This window comes from Aegilops tauschii, chromosome 3, assembly GCF_002575655.3.
Source record: "Aegilops tauschii subsp. strangulata cultivar AL8/78 chromosome 3, Aet v6.0, whole genome shotgun sequence".
Classification (NCBI taxonomy): domain Eukaryota; kingdom Viridiplantae; phylum Streptophyta; class Magnoliopsida; order Poales; family Poaceae; genus Aegilops; species Aegilops tauschii.
Genome location: NC_053037.3, coordinates 457,433,433 through 457,446,056, shown reverse-complemented (window position 1 = coordinate 457,446,056; position 12,624 = coordinate 457,433,433). Strand labels below are relative to the sequence as shown.

General features: G+C 43.1%; 1 protein-coding gene, 1 long non-coding RNA gene and 1 other non-coding gene across 4 annotated transcripts; 1 reads left to right on the top strand and 2 right to left on the bottom strand.

Moving 5' to 3' along the window:
* Nucleotides 1-1,202: 1,202 nt before the first annotated feature.
* Nucleotides 1,203-1,276, bottom strand: TRNAI-AAU (transfer RNA isoleucine (anticodon AAU)). The gene has a single exon. It is a non-coding gene; the product is annotated as a tRNA-Ile (tRNA).
* Nucleotides 1,277-2,379: 1,103 nt separating this feature from the next.
* On the bottom strand, nucleotides 2,380-5,720 carry LOC109762359 (ubiquitin-conjugating enzyme E2-17 kDa). Its single transcript, XM_020321211.4, has 5 exons — nucleotides 5,562-5,720; nucleotides 4,476-4,554; nucleotides 3,712-3,839; nucleotides 3,242-3,346; nucleotides 2,380-2,726 (listed from the first exon to the last, which is right to left on the bottom strand). The coding sequence occupies exons 2-5, from the start codon at nucleotides 4,543-4,545 to the stop codon at nucleotides 2,583-2,585; spliced, it is 447 nt and encodes a 148-aa protein (XP_020176800.1). The 5' UTR covers nucleotides 4,546-4,554; nucleotides 5,562-5,720; the 3' UTR covers nucleotides 2,380-2,582.
* A 984-nt stretch (nucleotides 5,721-6,704) lies between these two features.
* On the top strand, nucleotides 6,705-9,628 carry LOC120976831 (uncharacterized). 2 transcript variants are annotated; one of them, XR_005773337.3, is made up of 3 exons: nucleotides 6,822-8,375; nucleotides 8,695-8,768; nucleotides 8,884-9,628. It is a non-coding gene; the product is annotated as an uncharacterized lncRNA (long non-coding RNA). The 2 variants fall into 2 exon arrangements; XR_006672357.2 differs by having other exon boundaries at nucleotides 6,705-8,375; nucleotides 8,695-9,628.
* The last annotated feature ends 2,996 nt before the right edge of the window (nucleotides 9,629-12,624 follow it).

Genomic DNA, 12,624 nt, shown 5'->3' with positions numbered 1-12,624 from the left:
ATACTTTTGAGTTGTTTTAGTCCCTCCGTTTCTTTTTAGTCTGCATATAAGATTTGGTCAAAGTCAAACTTTGTAAAGTTTGACCAACTTTGTAGAAAAAAATATCAACATCTAAAAACCGTGCTACCTTTTTTGTCCGGAACCATCACTCAAAAAACGGTGCTACCTTTTTTGTTCAGAACCATCACTCATTCTCCCATTGGTACTTTTTGGATTTCTGAACACTGTCATGGTCGTTCAAATTTATTTGAATTGATTCAGTAGTTCCACTAGTTTACTACTGGTGTTTACGGCCTTAGTTACTTTTTTAGTACTCCATCCAATCCAATTTAATTGATGCAGTTTTAGTATAACTTGGTACTAAAGTTGCATCAATTAATTTGAATCGGAGGGAGTATCAAATTTTTGAACTCTATATATTCTCTTCCATACCCCTCAGCGGCTTAAATCACCATTCACCACCTCCATCTCACTCACAGTATTCATCATTGCGAGCCGCCACCCACTTCCCATTCCACACCGCTCAATCCATCTACCACATAGAGAAAGAGAGATCCAAGGTCCATATGTTAATTGACTTATTTTGTTCTTCTAAACTTATCAATTATGGTTGTTCGCTTTATTGGGTGTTACGAAACCCTGGCTAACTTAACTATTACTATTCCCTCTCGCCTAACCTTGGCTAACCTTAACGTCGATTTGAGCCAGGTTACCAATTTAACATAAAGAAACAGATTCCGACAGCAACACAGCAGCCAGAAATCTGTGCAATTTTTTGCAAAAAATAAAATAAAAAAATCTGTGCAATTGGATTGAACAAACACTTGAACTAAGCAATCAAAAAATATATGATAAAATAGCCTCTTGTTCAGAGCAATAAATAAATAAATCATCATATATTGTATGATGAATGTTGGCAGTACGTCCCTTATTAGGAGAAGTCAGCATTAAGAACACATGAATTCTAGGTGAAAAGGCAATCATCCACAGATCAGTGAACTATTATTTCAGGTACAAGAGGGCGGTAACTTGTTTTTGCTTATGTTCAAGACGCAGACATGTCAACCTTGTAAAGGAAGGAAAAATAGCGGCAAGTGCATGCGGGCAAAGTAGAATTTAGCGCTGTTGTAAAAAAAAAAGGAATTTCGCAGTTTTTATTAAAAAAAAAGCGAGAATTTCGCACGGAAATAAAAAAAATACATTGGCCCATGCAGGTCTCGAACCTGCGACCTTCGCGTTATTAGCACGACGCTCTAACCAGCTGAGCTAATAGGCCAATCGATGACCAGAAATTCCATCTTACCCACTAATATCATGTACGTAAGGACACGTAGCGGAACCTCTCTGAATGCCTTGCCTACTGATCAGTGATCAGAATTTTAAATCAGTGATCAGGATTTCAGAACACCGGGGTTTTATAAGAGCTGCCTTTAGATGGTGCATAGGAGAAAAATGCACGAATTCTTAGTGCAAGCACATTGGCTTTTCTTGGGAAAAATAAAAGAGGTGTGGGCTCATGTTGAGATTCCTATGGAATGAAAAGTATAGGAAAATATGAGTTTGATGACCCGAAATCCTATGGTCCAAAAGTCTTAGAAACTCCAAGGCTACCAACGCAGACATGGTAGAGCCGATTTGTAGAATTCGGACAAATCGGAGTCCGCTTAAATTTTGATCTTTTTACAAATGGAGATCATTCACATAGATATTGATTAAAAACTTAAAAAGGTTTTCAAAAAATAAAATAATACTCCCTCCGTCTCATAATAATTAACGCTCAAATGGATGTATCCAGATCATAATAATTGATGCTGAATATCTAGCATAAGATACATCCATCTCAGCGTCATGCTAGATACATCCATGCAACAAGATACGTCCATTTCAGCGTCATGCTAGATACATCCATAAAGCATCAATTAATATGGGAAGGAGGGAGTATAACTTTGTGACCTTGCCACCTAGGTCAAAAGGGCTACAGATCAAGTTTTGAAGCTTGAACTTAACCCTTAGCGTTCCCATCATTTTCATGCAATCCACAAATGGTACTACTCCCTCCACTCCAAAACAAGTGGCACAGTTTTTAACTAAAGTTAGTTCAACCTTAATGGAAAAATGTACATGGGGTAGTTACAAAGACTTTTTTTTTCTAAGTTTTATGAAATGGATGCACCAGAACCAGGATCATTCTAGCATTTTGCTGATGCCAAGTCCTACAGCCAATCCGGTACCAAAAAATAGAGCAGTAACATAACCAGAGAGGAGACGAACATATGCGTGCAACTGAGCAAAAGCACGCAAAGTGGCCAACTGGCCACAGAACAAACATTTCCATCCACAGGCACCATATAGCGAATGGGAGAACCAACACTACCGTAGTTATAACGAGAAGCATATGTCAATTTCATTATGGACTTTGGCAATGATAGGTTGATGTTTTGACTACGACGCGATCCTACATGGATCAGGGAGACACACGCGACCGACAAGTAATCAAAGAAAATAATGGCCCAGAGATAGTTTCTCGGGACAGTGACACAATCTTCTGCATGCAAGCAGTGGATACGAGCATGGGCTTCGTATCATCCCATGGCATACTTCTGCGTCCAGCTGCGGGCTGTCGTCTCATACTTGGACCGATCCGTCTTGTACATGTGGGCAATCTCGGGGACGAGAGGGTCGTCCGGGTTAGGGTCGGTAAGCAGCGAGCAGATTGAAAGCAGAACCTGATGAAAACAACATTACTGGGAGTTAGTAGTGCAGCTAAATTCTGCAAATGCAATGCATCAAATGTTAACTGTAGATTACTAGACCTCAAGGAGAGGGCTGTCGGATGTTTTTATCCCAACTGTACAGTTTTTATTAGGACGGTTTGCAATTTTGAGCCCAAAAGAAGTAACTGGGCTTAATATCTGCTAACAATATGATAGCATCAACATGAGGTAACACCAAATGACTGCATTTGGAGTTTTGGACAAACAATTAAGACTCCGGCCAAAAGGTCATGACAAGACACACAGCTACATTCTAGAACCAGATGGCAAAACATTTAAAACTTTTTGTAGTGTCCACCAAATCACATCAGACATGTAGTTGAGATTATAAATGGTGTAGTGAAGCAATGCAGAGAACTGTAGCTCATCAAGAGTGCTAGACTGCTAGGGCATGTAAATAATTCGTTTACTATGTATATACAGCATATCAGCGAAAGGTGTAAAGGACTGAATTGTTGTGAGAGCACCTTAGAGATTGTCAAAGCAGGACTCCATTGCTCCTTCAGAATGTCAAGGCATATGCTTCCATTGCTATTGATGTTCGGATGGAAGACCTTTGTCTTGAACGATACCTGAAAGAAGAGATACTTGAGAACACAAAGGAGGAAAAGGGAAGATTAAAAACAACAGGTAGACCAACAAAGTTGAACCTATAATGTGGTGATAAAAGAAAAGATAGGTTCAGCAACAGATTTTTTTTCTTTTAAAATTAAGAGGTGATATAATAACGATTTCTGTAAACAAACGAGATATAACAAGATATAGTTGATCCTTAATATCAAATGCAGAGATGAACATAAATCACACGAGCTAAAACTGAAACATCAATGGAACATGAAGAGGGGAGACATACTGACAGTTTGACAAGATCCATCTTTCAATAAAGCTGACAAAGATGCAAGGAAATTTGTTTGGCTCAACATTGTTCAGCACTAACCTTCGGCGGCTTGAAGGGGTAGTCCGGGGGGAAATGGATATTCACTAAGAAAACACCTCCAGCATAGGGACTATCAGGAGGACCCATAATGGTTGCCTGCCAATGGAACATATCCTCACCAGAAGGACCTAAATAAATAGAAACCTATAATGAATTAACACAATCGTCTGTGCAAGCAAGGGAATAGTAAGCACTAAGCAGCAGCACGACATAATCCTGATTATAGAAGAACTGATGGTCAATTGCAGTGGTTGTTGATGGCCGTTCATCACTTACTAAGTTGAAATATACTTTAAAGCACAGGAAGACTATATGCTACTAGATACCTTTCTTAAATAAAAACATCAATTTAGCTAGTCAGCCGCAAAAAGGACACTGACAAGACAGCAACTGCCATAGTGATACATTCTCTTAGGTCAAGAACAGTGAATGAAACTGTATATTATAATTCAACAGAATGAATTCCATTTAAGGATATAATACATTCTATTTCTATCAATGGGCCGATGCCATAAATAGTTCCAGTGGAGTTATAGTCACACAAAGAAAAAATTGACAGCAAGGATATTTGTAGACACTGTGCATAACAAATAGCCTGCTAAAGGCTAGCCTTGATGGACATAGCCCTGGAATTTCACCAGAGATGGAAGGTGAATTACGATACACAAAGTTGTAAGTTCACATGAACGCAGCATATATCAACACTGCTAAGATGCACACAAGGTGGCTAACAGTCATAACTGAATAATAGATCTGGCTCGTACCTGCACTGCATGATGTCGGAGGATCTTTCTGCAAGTCCTTCAGTTCCTTCAGGATACGTTTTGAAGCCATGATAAGCTCCTGCTTTGATTTTCATTTACATATTTATGAGACTGAAGAATAAGTTACTAACTCTAGAGTTTAAACATGTTTTTGTTCACCACATACTGCAATAAGTTGGCAGCATAAAAATAAACAAGGTAAAACAAAACAGGTTTATTGCCTCGAAGCACTGAGTAACTTCACTACTGACTCATATATATTCCTCCAAAGTAACCTAGAACATAAAGCATCAGTCAAGTAATGATTGGGTGGTAACCTTAACATATTTGTTCCATTACACCAACACAACAAGTTATTTCAAAGCTGGCAAAAATAAATAAACTAGCATAAAACTCATCCTGGAACAAAGAATTAAAAATTAATGTGGTTATCAAAATTAGAATTAGCAGATAGCGATCTGTAGACATCAGGCTGCTAAACTACATTAACAAGCAAGGCATATCCCACCAGATGAATCCCACAGGTTCACAAATCCATCTGCGCATACAACAGATCACTGGCTACGCTAGAAACGACGCTCTCCACGCGCAGAAAAAAAAAGTAGTGACGAGTTGCACTTTTCTGAATCGATGGAACCTTGAGAAAATGTCAGTCGATTGGGACCTAGCAAGACCGTTTAGCCTGCATCAACACACACGCGCTAAGAGGAACAACAAAATACCTCGCCTAGATAGCCCGCGACTAGACGATCCTAACGAATCACGTCACGCAACAGATCGAGGCTGACGATCCAGCGGATTGAGCGGGCACGCATCTAATCGACAGACCGACGGACGAATCGCCACCGGCGCACAACAAATCTACGCGCAGCACAGGCCCTACCGCAATCAACGCGCCCGCCAGGCACCGGGCCACGGATCTACCAAAACAAAAGACCAATCAAGACACGGCCACAACGGAATTGGGGGGAAATTACGCGAAGGTCGGGACGGAGACAGATCGGGATCGGACCCCGGCGTTACTGGCGCCGATCTGACGGAATCGAAGGAGGGGCGGCGAGAGGGGATCGGGGGCGGAGGGGCTACCTTTTCTTCGCGGCGGCCACGAGAGGTCGGGATGGAGAGAGAGGCCCTCGCTCCTTTTCCGCTCGGGGTCTTTGCTCCCTCTGTTTTTGTTGGGTGCGCGCACCCGATGCACGGCGTTATATTTTCCTTGCTGAAATAATTACGGGAAGGAAATCTAGCAGAGGAGGCAAAATTGACAAATTTGACCTATGAATGAAATCAAATCACAGAATGAACTGTCCGTGAAACTATTTCACGCGGCTGACCTTTTTGTGTGACGCCGGACACGAAGGCGCCACACTACACTGTGCAACGCCTCACAGATAGACGCTACACGCCTGGCCAGCGTCACACCCGTGTGATCCGAAAATTACTAAGTCAGTGCGCAGCGCCTGAGAGCTAGGCGCCACACTATACAATGTAGCGCCTAGCTTCTAGGCGTTGCACTAATGGTTGCTTCATTTTGCAGTGCAACCACTAGTGCAGCGCCTGAGAGCTAGGCGCCACACTATACAGTGCAGCGCCTAGCTCTTAGGCTCTGCACAATGACTTAGCAATTTTTAGGCAGTCTGGGGTGCAACGCTGGCCAGGCGTGTAGCGCCTATCTGTGAGGCGTTGCACAGTGTAGTGTGGCGCCTTCGTGTCGGGCGTCACACAAAAAGGTCAGGCGCGTGAAATAGTTTCACGAGCAGTTCATTCTGCGATTTGATTTCGTTCAGAAGTCAAATTTGTCAAATTTGCCAGCAGAGGACGAGGCGTCAGGAATACGGTTCTCCTGTGTGAAGGCGATGTCGACACAGTGAGTGCCGAACGGGGAATTTCGTGGTCCAAGTTCGGAACGGGTCCAAAATTCAACTATGGAATCTTACCGGTGCATCACACAAATATTGTTAGATTCTTCCGCCTCTTTTTTTCTCCATTGACACAATTTCTGTACTACCACTTTGGGTTCCAATTTTTTGTCTTTACACTTGTCTAGATATGGATCTATCTAATCTAATAATAAAATGCGTTTAGACACATCCATTGATGTATCTAGACAAAACTAAAACAAGTTATTTGGGATAGAGGCAATACTCGGTACTACTTTCTTTCTGCGATAAGTAATTCCGAACGGAGCGAGTACTTACAAAAGTTTTTGTCACCGCAACAGGCTTCGTCCAAATTTACGTACATCCCCTTTCCTCTATTCATTGTGATTTTTTTCCTCATAATTTAAATTTTGGGGGGTAATATTATATGTCCATCGGATGAAAAACCGCGGATCTTGAAGCATTGGAAACTGCTACGTCAAGCGTATGCACCCGTTCATTGGGAGCGAGCCTCGCGTGAACGATTCCATCTCATAGAAGCTTATCCATCCATCTTCCTCGCCACTCCACGGCTCTCCACCACTCTTATGCCCTCCCCATCTCCATCCAACCCAACCACGAACAGGGCACGCGGGATCGTGCAGCTACCGGCGGCGAGGCCAGGATGTCGTGATTACGGGAACAGGGCGGCGCACCCTGCAGCCACCAGTCTATGTCGCACAGCGCGTGGGGAAGCACTGTCGGCCCGCATCAGCCACGCGACCAGGAGCACCAGGGCCACGACGGCCGTGCATGAAGGGGAATCTCGTCGTCGTGGCCGCCCGCTCTGTTGACGCGCGTGGACGAGCACCGACGCCATGTCGACCACGCGAGCAGGAGCACCTGGGGCCGCAGCGTCTACGCATGGAGGGGCACCTCCCTGTCGCGGCTGCCCGCTTGATCGACACGTGTGGACGAGCTCTGGTATGACGTGTAGCGGCTCGTGCTGGCGTCCAAAAGCTGAAAGTAAATTTTCTTGCAATGCTTGTTAGAGACCTTTGTCTTAAAGGTACACTTCCTCTCGTGGGTTCGATAATTCAGGGTCATCTTTGGGGAAAAGGCGAGAATCATTTATGCTCCTTCAACGGGTCACCAAAGGGACTCTTCAAATCTTTTTCTTGCGCCGTTGCTGGGGAGGAGTTGTGTGCTAGACTTTGTGTTAGAGTCTTTGTTAGTTTTGTTTTCAATTTTTGTTCTTGTTCTAGTTTAATTTTGTTGCAAGTTTTGTTGGTAGAACCCCCCCCCCCCCCCCCAAAAAAAATTAGTATGGCTCATAATTTTTGAGGCTTTGCTACTCCTAGAAATAGTTTTCATGCATGAATTGATTGCACAACCTGATGTTGCTGCCGCTGAGTATGAGATAAAACCCAACCTAGTCTATGGTTCAATGGGACCAATTTGAACTCTGTGCTTCTAAGGATGCTGACATGCATTTGCATAATTTTTTTGAATTGTGTAACATGACACGCATAAGGGATTATGAACATGACACTTTGAAGTTGCGGCTATTTCCTTTCTCTTTGAGAGAAAAAGCTAAAGAATCGCTTATGGCTTTGCCTAGAGGTAATATAACTTCATGGATTGAGTGTTGTAGTAAATTTTTGTCTAAGTTTTGCCCACCTGTAAATATTCTGCAATTGCGTTCGCAAATAACAAGTTTTAAGCAGGAAGAACGTGAGCCACTAGCGCTTGTGTGGGATCGCATGAAGGAGGCTATAAGGAATTGTCCTAATCATGGAATGGAAGAATGGTTAATTCTTCATATATTTTATAATTCCTTAACTCCCATGTCGAAAACTATGCTTGACACTACTGCAGGAGGAACTATTACGGAAAAAACCCATTGGTGAAGCAAAAGAAGTTGCTAGATGATATGCAAGAAAACCATGCCAAATGAGGTCTACTATCAACAGGGTCAATGCTACTGAATAGAAGAATATGGAGTTGACCGCTAAACTTGATAAACTCATCTCATTGATGAAAGGTAAAGAAGAGGTAAACATAAATGTTATTACTAAAGAAGAGGTTAATGATGTTAATTTCATTGCTCACAATAGTTATCCCAGCTAGAAAAATAATGGATTTGCTCCTAGATTACCTTATCCTAATAATAGTGGAGTACCTAACAATTTCAATGGAACGAGCAATAGTAACATAAACACTTTGGAAGAAACTCTAAAAACGTTATTGCTAGTCAAAGTGAGAAAATGAAATGTTTGAAATTATTATAAAGAATCATGATAACTTAATTGGTCAATTGACCAGTAAGATTGTTGGACTCACTAACAATGTGCAAACTCTAGATGGAAGAACTAAGAGCATGGAGGCACAAGTTGCTGAAATTGTTGAGAGTCCAACTTTGATTCTAGCCAAGTTTGTAAGTAAACCGGAACCTAACCCGATTGAATATGTGAAAATGATGAGAAGTAGCGAAGAAAATGCATAAGAGCTCGATAAAAGCCATTTGCCAGAATATACATATACTGTTGCAGACTTCGTGAAGATGTTGTCATTGAAACACCCACTACCTGAAGTATCAAATGATGAAGCATATACTCGCTTTGTTGAGCACGTTGGAACTAAGGTACGTGAGTCGAATGATGAAAGGAAAAAAGCTATATGGTAAGCTAACCGCTAAACAAGAGGATATCTTTGATCCTACTATTGAGATTGAGATTGGTCTAAATAAGTTCAATGCATTGTGTAATCTAGGTGCTGGTGTTTCCTCTATCCCTAAGTCTGTTTATGATGGTCACAATCTTGGTCCTTCTGTTACTACTGAATTAAATTGAATATGGTCAATTCTACTTTTACGCAAGCAGTATGGGCGATGATGATAGAGGAGCTTGTCAAAGCTACCTCCATCTCTTCGAGCCACCCCATGGATGCCTGTCCTGGAGCGGCAGGGGGTGGCGGGGCCGAGGACTCGGGTGGTCCGAATTCTTCCCCCTCTGTAGCCAAAGGGATCTCCCTTCAGCCTTCGACGGCCGAGGTGTTGGCCTTGGTCACGCAAGCACCAGTAGCGCCTTCCGCGTTGTCTGCGAAGGTGGCCCGGTGCGAGGTTGCCTCCCCTAGCTCGTCAAGGGCAGGGCAGAGACGGGTCCGCTGGCCCGATCCGCTCTCCACCACAAAAGACAGAAGGAGCCCGCTTTCTGAAGTCTGGTCGCTGATGAAAGCGCATTGAGGGCTGTAAAGACATATGACGGATCATGGATTAAAAAAATTTACACTTCAAAATATCTTTGGCAAAGCATGATAAACTTCATTACCTCCTCGGTGGTGGCTTCGCCCTGCGCGGCTGATCGAGACCGCCCACCAAAGAGCCAGAAAGGACGGCCTCGGCGGAGATGGATGGTTGGCCGGGCTGAACCACAGAGGCCTTTTTGTGCCTCTGACGGGTTCCAGGAGGCTCGACCTCCTCGACGTCTTCAGGCGCCTCCCTCTTACTTTTGGGGGAGCATACCCCTCCTTTTCTTCCTCCTCGTGGCTGGAGGAAGCTCGAGTATCCTCGGATCTTGTATCAGAAGGACCACGGAGACGGGCCCTTTCCCTCTTCTTCGTTTCTTTCTCCCCCTTGGCCGGAACCCTGTACGGAGCCGCGGCCAGAAGAGCCTCGAGCTGGGGGGTACGTTCTACCTCCGGTGATGGTGCCGAACATGACAATTCATGCTCCCTAGCAAGACATTTCTGGAAGCAAAAGGGAAATGTATTATTGATCTGCGGAAAAAGGGCGAGAGGCGGCAGAAGTAAAACCAACATGAGTCAGGCTACTTTACCCCGGGTGGGCTGAGCTCGGCTTTAAAGCCATAGTCTGGCCCTGCCGCAGGAATTTCGTTTTGGATGGTTTGAAAAGTGTTGTCCACATCCCATCCAGGGTCATGTGGAAGAAATGTTGGACTGGCGCGTCGTCTTCAGGCTTGTAAAGCCACATCGGATTCATCCGGAGTTGGAGAGGAAGTATACGACTACGGAGCATGACGTCGATAACGCCAGGGAGCTTGATCTCCTAGTTGAACAGGGATTGAATCTTCTTCTGAAGTGCCTCCGCCTCCTCTTGACGGCCCCAGTCCAGTCCTTTCCTCTGCCAGGAGATGCGCCTCATCGAGGGTCCAACAAGGAAGACTGGGACTCTGACATGATCTTCGGCAAGTGGCTCAGTGATGTAAAACCACTCCCGCTGCCAAGTTTTTATTGTCTCCACAAAGGTGCCCTCTAGCCAAGTCACCTTCTGGAGCTTACTAATCATAGCCCTACACTGGTACAGCGAGGTGCTATACAAACGGTTTTTAACCCCTTTCCGCGATGACATTTAGAACCGTCGCCAAGCGAGTGTGTGCGATAGGGGAGTCCTTCCCACACGACCCAGAAACCGTCGGGGATAGGCCCTCCGGTCACACACGCTCGGCAAAATGAGGTCGTGTGCGAGGGGCGAGCGATCAAATACGATTAGACGTACAGTTGTGCTAAAAAAATACAATTATACATGCCAAATCGTTTCCAGTCGTAAGTACATCCCACACAGTCAGTCCCGGCTAAACGTTTCTGTTCGTATGTATATTCCACATAGTCAATCAGAGGAATACGTTTCCGTTAGTATGTACATCCCACACAGTCAATCCAAGAAGTTTGTTTCCGTTCGTATATACATCCCACACGGTCACTCCAAGGAAAACGTTTCCGTTCGCAGGTACATTACGCACAATTTTCCCCATTAAATCGTTTGTGATAGCGTTGCCATTGCAGACGATGTTAACAATTTTATCGTTTGCGTTATTGAATGCATCACACACGGTTCATAGAAGAAACTGTGTGACATAGGCTGTCCATCACACACACTTTTTATGTGGTAAACATTTGCGCAAGGTGGCCTAATGCAAACAGTTTTCAAGAGGAAGTCGTGTGTGATTGTTCATTGATCCAACACGTTTTATTCCTAGAAATGGTGTGCGTTGTCTGAGGTCATCGCCACGGTGTTTTCTTAATAACCGTTTGCAATAAAAAAAACCAATTAGCAGGCTAATTGTCCTATTATTAATTATCCATTTATTAATCTAATTGACATTTCGTATTAAGCACACAATATATTTCATTTTTGTATTAAGGAAGCACGATTTCAAAATTGAAATACATCAGAGTACAACATCATATAGCTTTAGCACTCAGCTACCCCATTACACAACTGCACCAGCACCAAGTTTCACATGCAACATCTATAACATTTCGAAATTAGCATCATAGACGGTACATAGACATATGAATCTCATCTGGAAAACTGCTGAAGTGGAAGGCGAATGTTGAGTCTTCATTGATGTTGAAGGTTTTTGCAACTTTAGGCCAGTGTCTGTGGATGATTGACCGTCCATCCTTCGTCCTCTTTAGGGATACTTCAATATTGAACCGTGGGTGTTGTATGAATACCTTCCTCGCCTCCTAACCATACATGTGGTTTGAGAGGTAATAATTGGTGAACTGCTTTGGAAAGGCCTGAAAACAAGGATGTGCATAAATATCTTCTCTAGATTGAAAATGGGGCAAAGGAATAAAAATTCAAGGTATAATAGTTAGTACCATCCTGTAGTGAACTGATGTCTTCTTCATTGTGCACACAAAGATCTTGTGCACACAAAGATCTTGTTGTTTTCTGTCGCTAATTTCTTTATCCTAACAATCTTTCTTAATTTCTTGACTTGACTGATAGTCATGGACAACTCATTTCCCCATATGCAAAATGGGTCGAACAGTGGGTCAAAACCTCTGACAGCGGGACCTACATGTGCAAGACCAAATTGTTAAAAACCTAAATATTAGAATGGTTCCTGCAGTTACACAATAATGTGCTATTAGACAAAGGACCATGCATGTGCAAACCTCGATTGTAAACCTCAGTGCTTCCCATTGTTTCCCTGCAACAGATATAAGGTAGTTAATGATCAGGTTAAGTGAGGGTTCGCATGCTATCAGTAAAATATTTTGATGAAAAATAAGCACATTGCGGATTTATCAGATTAATTGCAGCCAAATGGAAAACCCATTTATCCAAACCAAGCATGATTAAGAACTAGGAAATATAGCAATTGTATACGTTTCTCATGTATTAAGTGCAACCAAATTCGATTTATTCCTCACATGCACAACAATACAAAATTCTACCCACGATAATTGGACATCGCATTGCAAAATTGAACCAAACAGTTGACTAAACACCACAACAAATGAACCAAACATTAACTGAG

Coding starts and splice junctions, on each gene's coding strand:
- LOC109762359 (XM_020321211.4), bottom strand. CDS start 4,545: ATGGCTTCAAAACGTATCCTGAAGGAACTGAAGGACTTGCAGAAAGAT. Junction 3,840..4,475: donor TCCGACATCATGCAGTGCAG/GTACGAGCCAGA, acceptor CTATTTATTTAG/GTCCTTCTGGTGAGGATATG. Junction 2,727..3,241: donor CTGCTTTGACAATCTCTAAG/GTGCTCTCACAA, acceptor TGTTTTCATCAG/GTTCTGCTTTCAATCTGCTC.